Below are 20,849 nucleotides of genomic sequence, written 5' to 3' on the forward strand. Positions count from 1 at the left end.
TCCATCACACTCCTGACTTGTGCCTTGAAGATGTTGGAAAGGCTTTGGGGAGTCAAGAGGTGAGTCACTCGCCACAGAATGCCCAGACTCTGACCTGCTCTTGTAGCCGCAGTATTTATGTGGTTGGTCCAGTTAAGTTTCTGGTCAATGATGACCCCAGGATGCCGGTGGTTGGGTGGGGTGGCTGGAGAATTTGACGATGGTAATGCCAGTGGATGTCAAGTGGAAGTGGTTAGACTTTCTCGGAGTTGATCATTGCCTGGCACTTATGTGGCGCGAATGTTACTTGCCATTTATCAGCCCAAGCCTGGTTGTTGTCTCGGTCTTGCTGTATGCGGGCACGGACTGCTTCATTATCTGAGCAATTACGAATTGAACTAAACACTCATCTTCATCATCATCATCATAGGCAGTCCCTCTAAATCGAGGAAGATTTGCTTCCACTCTAAAAGTGAGTAATCAGGTGACTGTACAGTCCAATATGGGAATTACAGTCTCTGTCACAGGTGGGACAAACAGTGGTTGAAGGAAAGGGTGGGTGGGGAGTCTGGTTTGCCGCACACTCCTTCCGCTGCCTGCGTTTGTTTTCTGCATGCTCTCGGCGACAAGACTCAAGGTGCTCAACGCCCTCCCGGATGCTCTTCCTCCACTTAAGGCGGTCTTGGACCAGGGGTTACTAGGTGCCGGTGGGGTGTTGCACTTTATCAAGGAAATGTTTCCTTTGCCCACCTGGGGCTCGCTTGCCGTGTAGGAGTTCCGAGTAGAGCGCTTGCTTTGGGAGACTCGTGTCCGGCATGCGGACGATGTGGCCCGCCCAACGGAGCTGGTCGAGTGTGGTCAGTGCTTCGATGCTGGGGATGTTGGCCTGAGTGAGAACACCGACGTTGGTGCATCTATCCTCCCAATGGATTTGCGGGATCTTGCGGAAGCAGCGCTGATGATACTTCTCCTGCACTTTGAGGTGAATACTGTATATGGTCCACTAAACAGTCATTGGTAAACATTCCCACTTCTGACCTTATGATGAGAGGGAAGGTCATTGATGAAGCAACAGAAGGTGGTTGGGCTTAGGACACTGCCATGATGAACTCCTGCAGCGATGTCCTGTGATGATTGACCTCCAACAACTACAACCATTTCCTTTGTGTTAGGTATGACTCCATCCAGTGGACAGTTTTCCCCCGATTTTCATCGACTTCAGTTTTACTCGGGCTCCTTGATGCCACCACATTCAGTCAAATGCTGCCTTGATATCAAAGGCAGTCACTCTCACCTCACCTCTGGAATTCAGCTCTTTTGTCAATGTTTGAATCAAGGGTGTAATCAGATCTGGAGCTGAATAGGCTTAGCAGAGCCCAAAGTAAACTTTGGTGAGCAAGTGCCACTTGATAGCACTGTCGATAACACCTTCCATCTCTTTGCTGATAGGAGGGTAATTAGCCAGATTGGATTTGTGCTGCTTTTTGTGGACAGGACAAATCCTGGGAAATTTTCCACATTGTCGGGTAGATGCCAGTATTATAGCTGTACCGGAGCAGCTTGGCTAGTTCTGGAGCACATTTCTTTAGCACTACATTCAGGATCCTGTAGGGGCCCACAGCCTTTGCTGTAGCCAGTACACTCAGCCACTTCTTGATATCACGTTGGGTGAATCGAATCGAATCTGTGATGGTGGGGACCTCAGGAGGAGGCAGAGATGAATCATCTACTCGGCACTTCTGGCTGAAGATGATTGCAAACGGTTCTGCCTTGTCTTTTGCACTCACATGTTGGGCTCCGCCATCATTGAGGATGGGGATGTTCATGGAGCCTCCTTCTCCCGTTAGTTGTTTTAATTGTCCACCATCATTCACGACTGGATGTGGCAGGACTGCAGAGCTTTGATCTGATCCATTGGTTGTTAGGTTTGATTAGCTCTGTCAATAGCATGCTTCTTCTGCTGTTTAGCGAGCATGCAGGCCTGAGTTGTAGCTTCGCCAGGCTGGCAACCAATTTTCAGGTACGCCTGGTTCTGGTCCTAGCATGCTCTTCTATACTCATTGAACCAGGGTTGGACCACTGGCTTGATGGTGATGGTAGAGTGAGGGTTATGCCAGCCCATGAGGTTGTAGATTGTGGTGGAATACAATTCTGTTGCTGCTGATGGCCCACAGCGCCTCATGGATGCCCAGTTTTGAGCTGCTAGATCTGTTCTGAATCTATCACATTTAGCACGATTGTATTGCCACACAACACAATGGAGGGTGTCCTCGGTGTGATGGCGAAAATTCGTCTCCACAAGGACTTTACGGTGGTTGCTCCTACCAATACTGTCATGGGCAGATATTCCTGCGACAGATAGACTGGTGAGTTGGTTCTCTCACCATCTGATGCAAGTCCAGTCTGGCAGCTATATCCTTCAGGACTTGGCCAGCTCGATCAGTTGTGGTGCTACCCAGCCACTCTTGGTGATGGACATTAAAGACCCCCACCCAGAATACGTTCTGTTTGATAGGGTAGATGTAAAAATGATATTTCCACTTGTGGGAGTGATCAAAACGAGTATAAAATAATCACCAATAAATCCAATAGGGAATTCAGGAGAAACCCCTTTACCCAAAGAGAACATGGAACTTTCTACCATAAGGAGTGGTTGAAGCAAACACCATAGATGCATTTAAAGGAAAGTTAGATAAGCAAATGAGGGAGAAAGGAATAGAAGGATATACTGATAGGGTTAGATATAGATAAAGAGGAGTTCGTGTAGAGCATAAGCACTGGCATAGACCAGTTGGGCCGAACAGCCTGGTTCTGTGCTGAAGACTATGTAATGCTGTGTAATATGGGGAGAAATCACGAGGGAGTCCAAATTTGAAATCTGAGTTCCTGTGGTGGGTTAAAGTTGACCTGTGGACAGGGTTAAGGCTGTACTGACGAACTAATGTCTAGTTTTGGAGAGTGAGTGAGTTCAGGTGCAGATTGAGGTGCAGAGTATCAGTGGGTGTACTGCTAGTGGAAAACAGAGAGCCAAGGAGGCGTGCAGAGTCGACCATGAGCTAGCAGTGGTTGATCCAGAGTTGGATCTGCATTACTAACATCAAAGCCATTACTCAATGGAGGCAAGTAGTAGCCTTGGTGTTAGTCGTGCACAGCAGTGGATCCAGTATACCAGCAGAGGAGCATGGAACAGTGGGAGTGAAATCCAAGGACCAAGACTAGTGAATGGTGAAAGGTAAATCCACGGGATCAGTACTGATGAGAGAGCTGGGACGTGAGGAGCATACAGTAACGGGAGCAGCAATAGAGGCTGGTCCAACCCAGTCTAGCAAAAGGTGATTGAGGAGTTCTGAAGGATGGTGGAGTTGGCAGCTATGGGAAACAAGTGGAACGCAGTCAAGGAGCAGAATCCATAGAAGGCTGGGAAACAAATCAAAGCTAGCGCAGTGTAGAGTGTAAGGAGTCAAATTTCGGCCCGAGTTGCTCCTATTTTTTTGGAGCAACTGGTTTAGAATGGAGTATCTTAGAAATTGCAATTCTCGGTATTTAGTTTGCTCCAGTTCAAGTCAATTAGAAAAGTTTCATTTTGGAACAGATTTTTTTTTCAAAAGGGGGCGGGTCCGGCCACTTACGCCTGTTTTGAAAGTTTAGGCAGCGAAAACTTACTCCAAACTAACTTAGAATGGAGTAAGTGTAGATTTTTGTACTCTCAGAAAAACCTTGCCCACACTTAGAAAATCAGGCATAGGTTACAAATCAGGAGTAGGGAAGAGAGATGGAGGGGGAGGAAAGAGAGAAAGGGAAGTTTACAAACATGAAACACATCACTTTTACAAATAAAGAGCCATCAATAATAAATGATAAATAAATCAATAAATCAACCAATAAATCAATCAAAAAAAATTAATAAAAAATTTAAAAATCAATAAATAAAAATTTAAGTTTCTATTCACCGACTGCAGCACCGGGAGCCCTCCAACAGTGTGCTGGGACGGGACCCCCCCTCTCTCTGTCTCTGTCTGTCAGTGTCTCTCTCTCTCTGTCTGTCAGTGTCTATGTGTTTCTGACAGTGAGGGGAGGTGGGGGGGGAGGAGGGAGAGGAGGGGGGGGGGAGAGAGGGGAAGGAGGGGGGGAGAGAGGGGAGGGAGGGAAGGGAGGGAGGGAAGGGGGGGAGGGAAGGGGGGGAGGGAAGGGGGGGAGGGAAGGGGGGGAGGGAAGGGGGGGAGGGAAGGGGGGGAGGGAATGGGGGGAGGGAAGGGGGGGAGGGAAGGGGGGGAGGGAAGGGGGGGAGGGAAGGGGGGGAGGGAAGGGGGGGAGGGAAGGGGGGAGGGAAGGGGGGGAGGGAAGGGGGGGAGGGAAGGGGGGGAGGGAAGGGGGGGAGGGAAGGGGGGGAGGGAAGGGGGGGAGGGACGGACGGGGGAGGGACGGACGGGGGGAGGGTGAGGGGAGGGAGAGAAGGGGGGAGGGTGAGGGGAGGGAGGGGGGAGAGGGGAGGGTGGGAGAGGAGAGGGAGGGGAGGGTGGAGGGAGGGGGTGGCAGAGAGGAAATGGAGAGGAGAGGGAGAGGGACGGAGGGGAAGAGGGATGGGGAGGGGAGAGGGAGAGGGGCGGAGAAGAGGAGCAGGGGGGGGGGAGGGGGGGAGAAGAGGAGAGGGAGGAGGCTGAACGGGCCCGGCTGACGTGAAGATGCTGGGCTGAAGACTTCGGGCAGGGCCCGTCCTCAGCAAGATGCCAGGCGGGCGGGCCCCGCTGAAGGAAGAGGGAGCGGAGCCGGAGTGGAGCAGGAGCTGGGGGGGGTGCAGCAGAGCGGGAGCTTGGGGGCGCGCGGGCAGCGGAGCGGAAGCTGGGGGGGGGGGGGGGGGGAGAGCGGGCAGCGGAGCGGGAGCTGGGGGGGGCAGGCAGCGGAGCGGGAGCTGGGGGGAGTCGGGCAGCGGAGCGGGAGCTGAGGGGGGGGTCGGGCAGCAGAGCAGGAGCTGGGGGGGGGGGTCGGGCAGCAGAGCAGGAGCTGGGGGGGGGGGGAGCAGGCAGCGGAGCGGGAGCTGGGGTGGGCGGGCAGCGGAGCGGGAGCTGGGGGGGGGGGGCGGGCAGCGGAGCGGGAGCTGGGGGGAGTCGGGCAGCAGAGCGGGAGCTGAGGGGGGGTCGGGCAGCAGAGCGGGAGCTGAGGGGGGGGTCGGGCAGCAGAGCAGGAGCTGGGGGGGGGGGGGGAGCAGCCTGACCGCCGCCACAGTGAGCCCATTCGGCCCGGGCTGGGGGCGGCGTGCTTCGGGCCCCTCCCACACAGTTTCGGGCGCCTGGAGCTACTGCACTTGCGTGCCCACTGTAGCGCGCATGTGCAGAGGTCCCGGCACTGTTTTCAGTGCAGGGACCTGGCTCCGGCCCCAAAGCTTGTAATGCGCTGCGCTGAGGGCCTGGATCGACCTGAGGGAGTGGAGAATACCGAGGTAAGTTTTCGGCGGGGTTTTGAGTGCGGAAATCAGGCATGGCTCACAGGGCTGCGCTGTTCTAGGTGCAGCCCAAAACTTGACCTCTAAATTTCTCAGCAGAGGAGGAGACTGAGGACGCAAGAGCAGACCAGGTGCTAGAATATTAAACTGTTTACAGCAAAATCTTCCATTTGTACTGCAAGGCACTTGCAACTGAGAATTCTGCAAATCATTGCCGAGCTCTAATTAGAGTAGACATTGGAAATAACACATAACATGCAATACTGAAACTAAGGCACGTAGAACTTTGCTGATTTGAGCAGAATATCAACAGCATTGCCAGTTATTCATTTGAATAGTTTACTACAGTCCTTTTATGATCAGTAATGCAATTTAAAGCCAATCACTTTTAAGATAGTGAAAAAAATGAAAAATTGCAAAGCTGAGATTTAAAAGCACAGAAACTGCTGAAATCGATAGCAAGTCAGTCAGTACTGATAAAGGGGCAACACAGGTACTGACATCTCAGGTATGTACATTCATCAGGCCTTTTCCTAAATGTTAACACTTGAAACGTAAACCTGTCTTTTATCTTTACAGATGTCGACTGACATTTGAAATATAAAGCTTTGACAATGAAAATGGAAAATCTGATCTACCTTGAAACAAAATGTTTCTCCAGCATCCTCGGGTCCCATTTTTACAGAGTGTTCTTCTTGTCCTGCCACAGCATCAACATTTACAGCGCTCATGCAATCTGTGAGATGGAAAAACAGCCCAGTGAAAGTCTACCTCAATTCTACTGCTACCGTTAATAGAAATTATATTCCTATGAGCATGGAGAAGTTCCAGAGTAGAATATAATTATCAACAGTCTCCAATTTCCTGCCAATTTCTTAGGTGAAACAGTAAGTGGGCACGGAGACTGAGACACCAGCCTATTCTTTCTTCTTCTATCAAATGGTGTTGGCACACAAGGCATATGATACTTAAATTAAAAAAAACATTCCCCACTGCTTTCCCCAGATAACTTTTGTTTTGCATATGTCTTGTCAAGTCTTTTTCAATTCCTGGTACAAATGAGTTTTCACAATTTATAATAGAAATTTACACAATTGATTTATTAACTTGTTGAATCATGGGGGGATAAATTGCTCAGCAGTAAATCGGATTCCCTGCTGGAATTGCTTTTACCTCCCCATCCTTTTCTTCCCCTTCTTCTGAAGGAGAGCATGGTGCCATAAGTACCAGCAGCTCTCTAGTAGCTCACCCAAGTGGCTATTCTTCATGTGTGAGCCTAGATAGTGTGCTGGCATACCATAGAAACATAGAAACATAGAAAATAGGTGCAGGAGCAGGCCATTCAGCCCTTCTAGCCTGCACCGCCATTCAACGAGTTCATGGCTGAACATGAAACTTCAGTACCCACTTCCTGCTTTCACGCCATACCCCTTGATCCCCCGAGTAGTAAGGACTTCATCTAACTCCCTTTTGAATATATTTAGTGAATTGGCCTCAACTACTTCCCGTGGTAGAGAATTCCACAGGTTCACCACTCTCTGGGTGAAGAAGTTTCTCCTTATCTCGGTCCTAAATGGCTTACCCCTTATCCTTAGACTGTGACCCCTGGTTCTGGACTTCCCCAACATTGGGAACATTCTTCCTGCATCCAACCTGTCCAAACCCGTCAGAATTTTAAACGTTTCTATGAGGTCCCCTCTCACTCTTCTGAACTCCAGTGAATACAAGCCCAGTTGATTCAGTCTTTCTTGATAGGTCAGTCCCACCATCCCGGGAATCAGTCTGGTGAATCTTCGCTGCACTCCCTCAACAGCAAGTATGTCCTTCCTCAAGTTAGGAGACCAAAACTGTACACAATACTCCAGGTGTGGCCTCACCAAGGCCCTGTACAACTGTAGCAACACCTCCCTGCCCCTGTACTCAAATCCCCTCGCTATGAAGGCCAACATGCCATTTGCTTTCTTAACCGCCTGCTGTACCTGCATGCCAACCTTCAATGACTGATGTACCATGACACCCAGGTCTCGTTGCACCTTCCCTTTTCCTAATCTGTCACCATTCAGATAATAGTCTGTCTCTCTGTTTTTACCACCAAAGTGGATAACCTCACATTTATCCACATTATACTTCATCTGCCACGCATTTGCCCACTCACCTAACCTATCCAAGTCACTCTGTAGCCTCATAGCATCCTCCTCGCAGCTCACACTGCCACCCAACTTAGTGTCATCCGCAAATTTGGAGATACTACATTTAATCCCTTCGTCTAAATCATTAATGTATAATGTAAACAGCTGGGGCCCCAGCACAGAACCCTGCGGTACCCCACTAGTCACTGCCTGCCATTCCGAAAAGTACCCATTTACTCCTACTCTTTGCTTCCTGTCTGACAACCAGTTCTCAATCCACGTCAGCACACTACCCCCAATCCCATGTGCTTTAACTTTGCACATTAATCTCCTGTGTGGGACCTTGTCGAAAGCCTTCTGAAAGTCCAAATATACCACATCAACTGGTACTCCTTTGTCCACTTTATTGGAAACATCCTCAAAAAATTCCAGAAGATTTGTCAAGCATGATCTCCCTTTTACAAATCCATGCTGACTTGGACCTATCATGTCACCATTTTCCAAATGCGCTGCTATGACATCCTTAATAATTGATTCCATCATTTTACCCACTACTGAGGTCAGGCTGACCGGTCTATAATTCCCTGCTTTCTCTCTCCCTCCTTTTTTAAAAAGTGGGGTTACATTGGCTACCCTCCACTCGATAGGAACTGATCCAGAGTCAATGGAATGTTGGAAAATGACTGTCAATGCATCCGCTATTTCCAAGGCCACCTCCTTAAGTACTCTGGGATGCAGTCCATCAGGCCCTGGGGATTTATCGGCCTTCAATCCCATCAATTTCCCCAACACAATTTCCCGACTAATAAAGATTTCCCTCAGTTCCTCCTCCTTAATAGACCCTCTGACCACTTTTATATCCGGAAGGTTGTTTGTGTCCTCCTTAGTGAATACTGAACCAAAGTACTTGTTCAATTGGTCTGCCATTTCTTTGTTCCCCGTTATGACTTCCCCTGATTCTGACTGCAGGGGACCTACGTTTGTCTTTACTAACCTCTTTCTCTTTACATACCTATAGAAACTTTTGCAATCCGCCTTAATGTTCCCTGCAAGCTTCTTCTCGTACTCCATTTTCCCTACCCTAATCAAACCCTTTGTCCTCCTCTGCTGAGTTCTAAATTTCTCCCAGTCCCCAGGTTCGCTGCTATTTCTGGCCAATTTGTATGCCACTTCCTTGGCTTTAATACTATCCCTGATTTCCCTAGATAGCCACGGTTGAGCCACCTTCCCTTTTTTATTTTTACGCCAGACAGGAATGTACAATTGTTGTAATTCATCCATGCGTTCTCTAAATGTCTGCCATTGCCCATCCACAGTCAACCCCTTAAGTATCATTAGCCAATCTATCTTAGCCAATTCATGCCTCATACCTTCAAAGTTACCTTTCTTTAAGTTCTGGACCATGGTCTCTGAATTAACTGTTTCATTCTCCATCCTAATGCAGAATTCCACCATATTATGGTCACTCTTCCCCAAGGGGCCTCGCACAATGAGATTGCTAATTAATCCTCTCTCATTACACAACACCCAGTCTAAGATGGCCTCCCCCCTAGTTGGTTCCTCGACATATTGGTCTAGAAAACCATCCCTTATGCATTGGGTCATCATGTGGGTCATCACAGTTGTTCCCCATCGTAATCTCACTCAGTATCCACACATAAGCACTTTCCAGCAAGAGTGGGAGCCTTCACCATTACTTGGCTGAGAACAGATAATGTAGTATGAAAAATAAATTGAACCAACGACCTTTCTAATCTGTACTGCACAGTGTACTTACCTACTGTGCCATCATGGGACTCAATCCTAGATTCCAATTAAACAATTCAGTGACAGTTTTTTAATTTTTTATAAATCGATTCATTCCATAGAAAGGAAGTGTGTCTTAAAATGTAATCCTAAAGTTGCTGTGTAATCTGTAGACTGATGACATGAAATTGATGCAAAAAAACCCAAGCTAAATTGGGACATATGAATGCAAATATATTTCCTTACAAACCATCTAAATTTATCGTCAGCACTCATGCTGTCCTGTCATATAACTCAAGATCTTTTACCACGTGGCATAAGTAAGCAGCATAAAAATTACATTCACACTCCAGTAAATTCACCAAAAATAAATTGAAAATCTTCATAAAAACTACTGAAGATTACATTTTAGAGCCATGTTCTAATGCTATTATCCAGTTCTACAACTGACAACATGACTGAATTTCTCAAAATGTACTATCTTTTATTGCTTAAACCTTATATTTTCATTTTTAAACTAATAGTATGAGTGCATCAATTTTAGAACAGAAATTATTGTAATGGATCAGAGAAATGTGTTTTTTAATGTTGCAAATGAATCGGGGCTACTAGAAACAGTCTGAATATCTGGCTTCAAGTAAGATGTCAGCCTCGTCTCACTGAGAGCACTCTCGCCCCCGAATCAGAAGGTTGTAGGTTTAACCTGCCAACACTTCCTTGCCGTAAAGAAGGAGTTCTGCACTGTCGGAGGTTCTGTCTTTCACATGAGACGTTAAACCAAAGCTCAATCTCCCCTCTCAAGTGGTTGTAAAGGATCCCACAGCACTAGTCGAAGAAGAGCAAGGGAATTCTCCATGGTCTGGGCAACATTTATCCTCATGATCTACACCATCATGATCTGGTCATTTATTTCATTGCTACTTGTGGGAACTTGTCACGCGCAAATTGGCTACCGTGTTTCCTACATTATAACAATGACTACACTTCAAAAGTACTCACTTGGGCCATCCTGAAGTCATCAAAGGCCATATACAAGTGCAAGTTTATTTTTTTGTTTTAAAAAAGCTTTTCCTAGGACTTTTGTTACAAGGATTATGAAATGTTTATTGTATTGAAATGGATTTGAAGTAAGGTTGAGAAATAAAATAAACCAGTGAAATCTGTTCTCGTTTCCAATTTACTTCTCAAGAAAGCAGATTTATTAGGGCCAATGACAACTTCTACCTCCTAACTTTAGCAGAGTGACAGCAGCCAAAAAATGGCTTCGGAAAGGTCCTGAGATTGGCAGCTATCTACTTATTTCATGCGGAAGACCACTTGTAATATGCAAATGAAGTCCTATGACACTCGCTCCATCCATTTGTACTAAATGATGAGCAGCTTTACCAGCAGTCCATGTGGAAGTGATCTTTGGCTCTGGCCAGCAGGAAGTATCTGGAAAGCACCTAAATCATAGCAATCATGGTTTAATGTGGTTTCCCTCCCTAAACCTCTCGGCCTCTTTAGCTCTCTCTCTCACCTTCTTTACAATACTCCTTAAAAGCTACCTGTCACCTGTCCTAACATCTCATGTGGCTTTGTGCCAAATTTTGTTTGATAACGCTCCTGTGAAACGCCTTGCGACGTTTTACTAAGTTAAAGGCGTTATATAAATGCAAGTTGTTAATGTAACAAAAAAACACTGTAGCTTTCCATTAACAATAAACAAAGGTATCCAATTCAGGAGCTTAAAAGCCCTTCAAAAGGTGACGCGACCAAAACAAGGGAAAATAAGCACAAAAAGACCACTGAACTATGAAGGGACATCTGTAATGAGTACTAGTATCCATTATAAAAGAGCAGCCAATTCTTCCCTACAGAATTGGAAAGAGGAGATTGCAAATATTGAGGTGAGTCATTAGCTCAAAAAAGTGAAGAGGTTTGTGACTAAAGCCGATACCCAGTTATTGGTCATATTTTAAAATACTGAGAATGTAGTTACTCTGTATATAGAAACATAGAAAATAGGTGCAGGAGTAGGCCATTCGGCCCTTCGATCCTGCACCGCCATTCATGAGTTCATGGCTGAACATGCAACTTCAGTACCCCATTCCTGCTTTCTCACCATACCCCTTGATCCCCCTAGTAGTAAGGACTACATCTAACTCCTTTTTGAATATATTTAGTGAATTGGCCTCAACAACTTTCTGTGGTAGAGAATTCTACAGGTTCACCACTCTCTGGGTGAAGAAGTTTCTCCTCATCTCGGTCCTAAATGGCTTAACCCTTATGCTTAGACTGTGACCCCTGGTTCTGGACTTCCCCAACATTAATAAAGAACATAAGAACATAAGAATTAGGAACAGGAGTAGGCCATCTAGCCCCTCGAGCCTGCTCCGCCACCCAACAAGATCATGGCTGATCTGGCCGTGGACTCAGCTCCACTTACCCGCCCGCTCCCCATAACCCTTAATTCCCTTATTGGTTAAAAATCTATCTGTGATTTGAATATATTCAATGAGCTAGCCTCAACTGCTTCCTTGGGCAGAGAATTCCACAAATTCACAACCCTCTGGGAGAAGAAATTCCTTCTCAACTCGGTTTTAAATTGGCTCCCTCGTATTTTGAGGCTGTGCCCCCTAGTTCTAGTCTCCCCGACCAGTGGAAACAACCTCTTTGCCTCTATCCTGTCTATCCCCTTCATTATTTTAAATGTTTCTATAAGATCACCCCTCATCCTTCTGAACTCCAACGAGTAAAGACCCAGTCTCCTCAATCTATCATCAAAAGTTAACACCCTCATCTCTGCAAACAGCCTAGTGAATCGTCTCTGTACCCCTTCCAAAGCGAGTATATCCTTCCTTAAGTAAGGTGACCAAAACTGCACGCAGTACTCCAGGTGTGGCCTCACCAATACCCTGTACAGTTGCAGCAGGACCTCCCTGCTTTTGTACTCCATCCCTCTCGCAATGAAGGCCAACATTCCATTCGCCTTCCTGATTACCTGCTGCACCTGCAAACTAACTTTTTGGGATTCATGCACAAGGACCCCCAGGTCCCTCTGCACCTCAGCATGTTGTAATTTCTCCCCATTCAAATAATATTCCCTTTTACTGTTTCCCCCCCCCCACCCCCCCCAAGGTGGATGACCTCACATTTTCCGACATTGTATTCCATCTGCCAAACCTTAGCCCATTCGCTTAACCTATCCAAATCTCCTTGCAGCCTCTCTGAGTCCTCTACACAACCCGCTTTCCCACTAATCTTTGTGTCATCTGCAAATTTTGTTACACTACATTCTGTCCCCTCTTCCAGGTCATCTATGTATATTGTAAACAGTTGTGGTCCCAGCACCGATCCCTGTGGCACACCACTAACCACCGATTTCCAACCCAAAAAGGACCCATTTATCCCGACTCTCTGCTTTCTGTTAGCCAGCCAATTCTCGATCCATGCTAATACATTTCCTCTGACTCCACGTACCTTTATCTTCTGCAGTAACCTTTTGTGTGGCACCTTATCGAATGCCTTTTGGAAATCTAAATACACCACATCCATCGGTACACCTCTATCCACCATGCTCGTTATATCCTCAAAGAATTCCTGTAAATTAGTTACACATGATTTCCCCCTCATGAATCCATGTTGCGTCTGCTTGATTGCACTATTCCTATCTAGATGTCCTGCTATTTCTTCCTTAATGATAACTTCAAGCATTTTCCCCACTACAGATGTTAAACTAACCGGCCTATAGTTATCTGCCTTTTGTCTGCCCCCTTTTTTAAACAGAGTCGTTACATTAGCTACTTTCCAATCCGATGGTACCTCCCCAGAGTCCAGAGAATTTTGGTAGATTATAACGAATGCATCTGCTATAACTTCCGCCATCTCTTTTAATACCCTGGGATGCATTTCATCAGGACCAGGGGACTTGTCTACCTTGAGTCCCATTAGCCTGTCCAGCACTACCCCCCTAGTGATAGTGATTGTCTCAAGGTCCTCCCTTCCCACATTCCCGTGACCAGTAATTTTTGGCATGGTTTTTGTGTCTTCCACTGTGAAGACCGAAGCAAAATAATTGTTTAAGGTTTCAGCCATTTCCACATTTCCCATTATTAAATCCCCCTTCTCATCTTCTAAGGGACCAACATTTACTTTAGTCACTCTTTTCCATTTTATATATCGGTAAAAGCTTTTACTCTCTGTTTTTATGTTTTACGCAAGTTTACATTCGTAATCTATCTTCCCCTTCTTTATTGCTTTCTTAGTCATTCTTTGCTGCCGTTTAAAATGTTCCCAATCTTCTATTTTCCCACTAACCTTGGCCACCTTATACATATTGTTTTTTAATTTGATACTCTCCTTTATTTCCTTGGTTATCCCCGGCTGGTTATCCCTTCGCTTACCGCCCTTCTTTTTCACTGGAATATATTTTTGTTGAGCACTATGAAAGAGTTCGTTAAAAGTCCTCCACTGTTCCTCAATTGTGCCACCGTTTAGTCTGTGTTCCCAGTCTACTTTAGCCAACTCTGCCCTCATCCCACTGTAGTCCCCTTTGTTTAAGCATAGTACGCTCGTTTGAGACACTACTTCCTCACCCTCAATCTGTATTACAAATTCAACCATACTGTGATCACTCATACCGAGAGGATCTTTTACGAGGAGATCGTTTATTATTCCTGTCTCATTACACAGGACCAGATCTAAGATAGCTTGCTCCCTTGTATGTTCTGTAACATACTGTTCTAAGAAACAATCCCGTATGCATTCTATGAATTCCTCCTCAAGGCTACCCAGTGCGATTTGATTTGACCAATCGATATGTAGGTTAAAATCCCCTATGATTACTGCCGTTCCTTCTTCACATGCCTCCATTATTCCCTTGATTATTGTCCGCCCCACCGTGAAGTTATTATTTGGGGGCCTATAAACTACGCCCACCAGTGACTTTTTCCCCTTAATATCTCTAATCTCCACCCACAATGATTCAACATTTTGTTCATTAGAGCCAATATCGTCTCTCACAACTGCCCTGATATCATCCTTTATTATCAGAGCTACCCCACCTCCTTTCCCTTCTTGTCTATCTTTCCGAATTTCTTGTCTATCTTTCCGAATATCACTCTATACCTTCTGGTGCTAGTACTGGTCATTTAGCACAGGGTTTTTTTTTAAATGGGCCTGGATTTTACACACAGCAGAATAGACAAGAGCCGGTCTAATGCCTGAAGATAGCGAACCAAGAATATGTGCTGAATTTATCCCAAATGTTTGCAATGTAGGAAGTCTGACGTAGCATGAAACTCACAGCAAGAGGCTGGAGGAACACAGAGCCTCTGGGAACATAGTGCATTACTGCAAAGCTATTACACAGTCTTTCTTTTACATAAAAGTCTTGCATTTATATCGCGCCTTTCACAACCACTGGACGTCTCAAAGTGCTTTACAGCCAAGGAAGTACTTTTGGAATGCAGTCACTGTTGAAATGTGCTTTACTTTGCTACACATGCAAAGGGTTGATTTTAATAACTGAGTGAATTAAAGCTTTGTATAACCTACACATGCAACCATAGAAAATAGGTGCAAGAGTAGGCCATTCGACCCTTCTAGCCTGCACCGCCATTCAATGAGTTCATGGCTGAACATGCAACTTCAGTACCCCATTCCTGCTTTCTCGCCATACCCCTTGATCCCCCTAGTAGTGAGGACTTCATCTAACTCCTTTTTGAATATATTTAGTGAATTGGCCTCAACAACTTTCTGTGGTCGAGAATTCCACAGGTTCACCACTCTCTGGGTGAAGAAGTTTCTCCTCATCTCGGTCCTAAATGGCTGACCCCTTATCCTTAGACTGTGACCCCTGGTTCTGGACTTCCCCAACATTGGGAACATTCTTCCTGCATCTAACCTGTCTGAACCCATCAGAATTTTAAACGTTTCTCTGAGGTCCCCTCTCATTCTTCTGAACTCCAGTGAATACAAGCCCAGTTGATCCAGTCTTTCTTGATAGGTCAGTCCAGCCATCCCGGGAATCAGTCTGGTGAACCTTCGCTGCACTCCCTCAATAGCAAGAATGTCCTTCCTCAAGTTAGGAGACCAAAACTGTACACAATACTCCAGGTGTGGCCTCACCAAGGCCCTGCACAACTGCAGCAACACCCCCCTGCCCCTGTACTCAAATCCCCTCGCTATGAAGGCCAACATGCCATTTGCTTTCTTAACTGCCTGCTGTACCTGCATGCCAACCTTCAATGACTGATGTACCATGACACCCAGGTCTTGTTGCACCTCCCCTTTTCCTAATCTGTCACCATTCAGATAATAGTCTGTCTCTCTGTTTTTACCACCAAAGTGGATAACCTCACATTTATCCACATTATACTTCATCTGCCATGCATTTGCCCACTCACCTAACCTATCCAAGTCACTCTGCAGCCTAATAGCATCCTCCTCGCAGCTCACACTGCCATCCAACTTAGTGTCATCCGCAAATTTGGAGATACTACATTTAATCTCCTCGTCTAAATCATTAATGTACAGTGTAAACAGCTGGGGCCCCAGCACAGAACCTTGCGGTACCCCACTAGTCACCGCCTGCCATTCTGAAAAGTACCCATTTACTCCTACTCTTTGCTTCCTGTCTGACAACCAGTTCTCAATCCATGTCAGCACACTACCCCCAATCCCATGTGCTTTAACTTTTCACATTAATCTCTTGTGTGGGACCTTGTCGAAAGCCTTCTGAAAGTCCAAATATACCACATCAACTGGTTCTCCCTTGTCCACTCTACTGGAAACATCCTCAAAAAATTCCAGAAGATTTGTCAAGCATGATTTCCCTTTCACAAATCCATGCTGACTTGGACCTATCATGTCATCTCTTTCCAAATGCGCTGCTATGACATCCTTAATAATTGATTCCATCATTTTACCCACTACTGAGGTCAGGCTGACCGGTCTATAATTCCGTGTTTTCTCTCTCCCTCCTTTTTTAAAATGTGAGGTTACATTGGCTGCCCTCCACTCGATAGGAACTGATCCAGAGTCAATGGAATGTTGGAAAATGACTGTCAATGCATCCGCTATTTCCAAGGCCACCTCCTTAAGTACTCTGGGATGCAGTCCATCCGGCCCTGGGGACCAGTGGATACTTATATCCATAGTACATACAGACTAACATCTAAAGTGAAAAAATACTATGAAATGATTAAAAAAATCTATTCTATTCATAGCATATTAGAGTACAGAGCAAGGGTGGATTATTTCAACTTCCTGGCAGCTGTAGGAATGTTCCAGCCACCTGATTGGAAAAATACAGGTTGGAAATATAGAGGTTGGAAATATCCAGAATTGTAATTTTGAAATATCCACTGGCCAACCTGGAGACAGTGAGCCGAGGTTTGGTAAACACACAGCACACCTGCATTCTTGTCAAAATTATAATGGCTCCCAATCAGAATCCCGGCCAACATGCAGTGAATTTTAATTCCCACTCCAGGGACTTGAGCACATAAATCTCAGTGCAGTGCTGAATCGGAAGTGCCGTCTTTCAGATGTGACGTTAAATCAAGGCCCCCGTCTGTCCTCGCAGGTGGATGCAAAAGATCCCATGGCACTATTTTGAAGAAGAGCAGGGGAATTATCCCCAGTGCCCTGGCCAATATTTATCCCTCAATCAACATGACAAAAACAGATTATCTAGTCATTATCATGTTGCTGTTTTGGGGAGTTTGCTGTGTGCAAATTGGCTGCCGCGTTTCTCACATTGCAACAGAGTCTACATTTGAAAAGTACTTAATTGGCTGTAAAGGGCTTTGAGATGTTCAGTGGTCGTGAAAGGCGCTATATAAATGCAAGGCTTTCTTTTTTAAAATATTACATGAATCGTAAAAGATTTTAGACAATCTCATACCTTATCTTTTTTTCCAGTAGTGATGACTGTAGCGGTGCAGTTTCCTGCTCTCGCCCCAAACTGGAAATGTTTTAATTTACTTTGCTTCTGATTGCCACCCCTCCCTCGCCTTCACATGGTCTACCTCCAAATCTTCCTTGCCTCGACCTTATTTCTGGAGATGGCTATTGACCAATGTCTATGATAAGCCCACTAACTCCCACAGCTACCTTGACTATACCTCCCCTACCCCACCCTGGTTGTTGTAAGAACGCTATTCCATTTTCCCAGTTTCTCTGGCGCATCTGTTTTGACAATGCCACCTTCCATACCAGTGCTTCCAATGATGCTTTCCTTTTTGCTCAACCAAGGATTCTTTTCTATCGTGGTTGATAGGGCCCTTGACCATGGTGGTTCCATTTAGCCCACTTCTGCTCTCACCCCTTCCCCTTCCTCCCAAAACCACAATAGGGTTCCCCTTGTTCGCACCTTGCACCCCACCAGCCTCCAACTTCAACGGATCATCCTCCACCATTTCCACCACATCCAGTGCCATACCACCACCAAACACATCTTCCCCTCCCCTTTCAGCATTCTGAAGAGACTGTCCCCTCTATGACACCCTGGTCGATTCTTCAATCATGCCCAACACCCACTCCCCTTCCCATGGCACCATCCCGTGCAAGCGCAAAAGATGCAATACCTGCCCTTCCGATCATCCCGGACCCCAAACACTCCTTCCAGGTGAAACAGTGGTTTATTTGTACTTCTTTCAATTTAGTATACTGTATTCGCTGCTCCCGTTATGGTTTCCTCTACATTGGGGAGACCAAATGCAGATTGGGTCATTGCTTTGTTGAACACCTCCGTTCAGTCAGCAAGTGTAATCGAGCTTCCAGTGGCCTGTTATTTTAATTCTCTGTCCGACTCCCACTCTGACCTCGGCCTCCTACACTGTTTTAATGAAGCTGAACAGAAGCTCGAGAAACAGCACTTCATCTTTCAATTAGGCACTTGACAACCTTCCGAACTCAACATTATAACCAGTGCCCCCATTTTTTTTAGAAGGCAGCTGTTGCTGATGATTCTGATATTCCCATTTACACCTCCACTAGACCCATCTTTTGTTTCTTTACTTGTCCCATTACCATCTCAGCGCTGACAGGCCCGGCATCAGGAAAGGCGCGTTGTGGCGGATTGACATAGGGTTCCCGACCAGCTGTCAAAAAAAAACTTTCCCACCCGAACCGCCAACAATCCCACCCGCTGACACCCCGGAAAAGTCCAGCCGTTAAGTGAGTGAGCAATACTCTCACAGAAGTGTAATGTGGGGTACTTGTGCATGAAACACAAAAGGATAGTATGCAGTTACAGCAAGTGATCAGGAAGGCCAATGGTATCTTGGCCTTTATTGCAAAGGGGATGGAATATAAAAGCAGGGAAGTCTTGTTACAGCTATATAAAGGTATTGTTGAGGCCACACCTGGAATACTGCGTGCAGTTTTGGTTTTCATATTTACAAAAGAATATACTTGCTTTGGAGGCAGTTCAGAGAAAGTTCACTAGGTTGGTTCCGGGGATGAGAGGGTTGACTTATGAGGAAAGGTTGAGTAGGTTGGGCCTCTACTCATTCGAATTCAGAAGAATGAGAGGTGATCTTATCAAAACGTATAAGATTATGAGGGGGCTTGACAAGGTGGATGCAAAGAGGATGTTTCCACTGATGGGGGAGACTAGAATTAGAGGGCATGATCTTAGAATAAGGGGCCGCCCATTTAAAAAAGAGATGTTTGTGAAGAGAAAAAGATTAGTGAAAACAAACGTAGGTTCCTTGCAGTCAGATTCAGGTGAATTTATAATGGGGAACAAAGAAATGGCGAACCAGTTAAACAAATACTTTGGTTCTGTCTTCACGAAGGAAGACTCAAATAACCTTCCGGAAATACTAGGGGACCAAGGGTCTAGTGAGAAGGAGGAACTGAAGGAAATCCTTATTAGATGGGAAATTGATGAGATTGAAGGCCAATAAATCCCCGGGGTCTGATAGTCTGCATCCCAGAGTACTTAAGGAAGTGGCCCTAGAAATAGTGGATGCATTGGTGATCACTTTCGAACAGTCTATCGACGCTGGATCAGTTCCTATGGACTGAAGGGTAGCTAATGTAACACCACTTTTTAAGAAAGGAAGGAAGGAGAGAGAAAACGGGTAATTATAGACCGGTTAGCCTGACATCAGTAGTGGGGAAAATGTTGGAATCAATTGTTAAAGATGAAATAGCAGCACATTTGGAAAGCAGTGACGGGATCGGTCCAAGTCAGCATGGATTTATAAAAGGGAAATCCTGCTTGACAAATCTTCTAGAATTTTTTGAGGATGTAACTAGTAGAGTGGACAAGGGAGAACCAGTGGATGTGGTGTATTTCGACTTTCAAAAGGCTTTTGACAAGGTCCCACACAAGAGATTAGTGTGCAAAATTAAAGCACATGGTATTGGGGGCAATGTGGATAGAGAACTGGTTGGCAGACAGGAAGCAGAGAGTCGGAATAAACGGGTCCTTTTCAGAATGGGAGACAGTGACCAGTGGGGTGCCGCAGGGTTCAGTGCTGGGGTCCCAGCTATTTACAATATACATCAATGATTTAGATGAAGGAATTGAATGTAATATCTCCAAGTTTGCAGATGACACTAAGCTGGGTGGCGGTGTGAGTTGTGAGGAAGATGCTAAGAGACTGCAGGGTGACTTGGACAGGTTAGGTGAGTGGGCAAATGCATGGCAGATGCAGTATAATATGGATAAATGTGAGATTATCCACTTTGGTGTCAAAAACAGGAAGACAGAATATTATCTGAATGGTGACAGATTAGGAAAAGGGGAGGTGCAACGAAACCTGGGTGTAATGGTACATCAGTCATTGAAGTTTGGCATGCAGGTACAGCAGGCGGTGAAGGCGGCAAATGGCATGTTGGCCTTCATAGCTAGGGGATTTGAGTATAGGAGCAGGGAGGTCTTACTGCAGTTGTACAGAGCCTTGGTGAGGCCACACCTGGAATATTGTGTTCAGTTTTGGTCTCCTAATCTGAGGAAGGACGTTCTTGCTATTGAGGAAGAACAGCGAAGGTTCACCAGATTGATTCCCGGGATGGCAGGACTGACATATGAGGAGAGACTGGATCAACTGGGCTTTTATCCACTGGAGTTTAGAAGAATGATGGGGATCTCATAGAAACATATAAAATTCTGACGGGATTGGACAGGTTAGAGGCAGGAAGAATGTTCCCGATGTTGGGGGAAGTCCAGAACCAGGGGTCACAGTCTAAGGATAAGGGGTAAGCCATTTAGGACCGAGATGAGGAGAAACTTCTTCACTCAAAGAGTGGTTAACCTGTGGAATTCTCTACCGCAGAAAGTTGTTGAGGCCAGTTCGTTAGATATATTCAAAGGGGAGTGAGATATGGCCCTTACGGCCAAAGGGATCAAGGGGTATGGAGAGAAAGCAGGAAAGGGGTACTAAGGTTGAATGATCAGCCATGATCTTATTGAATGACGGTGCAGGCTCGAAGGGCCTGTTCCTGCACCTAATTTCTATGTTTCCATGACTTGGACGTGGGTGTACAGGGCACAATTTCAAAATTTGCAGATGACACAAAACTTGGAAGTAGAGTGAATAGTGAGGAGGAGAGTG

The 20,849-nt window shown here is 45.9% G+C and overlaps 1 protein-coding gene across 3 annotated transcripts in view; it reads right to left on the reverse strand.

Moving 5' to 3' along the window:
• Positions 1 to 20,849, reverse strand: part of LOC139276112 (E3 ubiquitin-protein ligase DZIP3-like) — a 136,811-nt gene that overhangs the window by 109,003 nt on the left and 6,959 nt on the right. For all 3 annotated transcript variants that reach the window (XM_070893620.1, XM_070893618.1, XM_070893617.1), the window contains exon 2: positions 6,058 to 6,155. In XM_070893620.1, the coding sequence (XP_070749721.1) occupies positions 6,058 to 6,155 (98 nt within the window). The remainder of the gene's footprint in view (positions 1 to 6,057; positions 6,156 to 20,849) is intronic.

Source organism: Pristiophorus japonicus, chromosome 11 (assembly GCF_044704955.1).
Source record: "Pristiophorus japonicus isolate sPriJap1 chromosome 11, sPriJap1.hap1, whole genome shotgun sequence".
Classification (NCBI taxonomy): Eukaryota; Metazoa; Chordata; class Chondrichthyes; family Pristiophoridae; genus Pristiophorus; species Pristiophorus japonicus.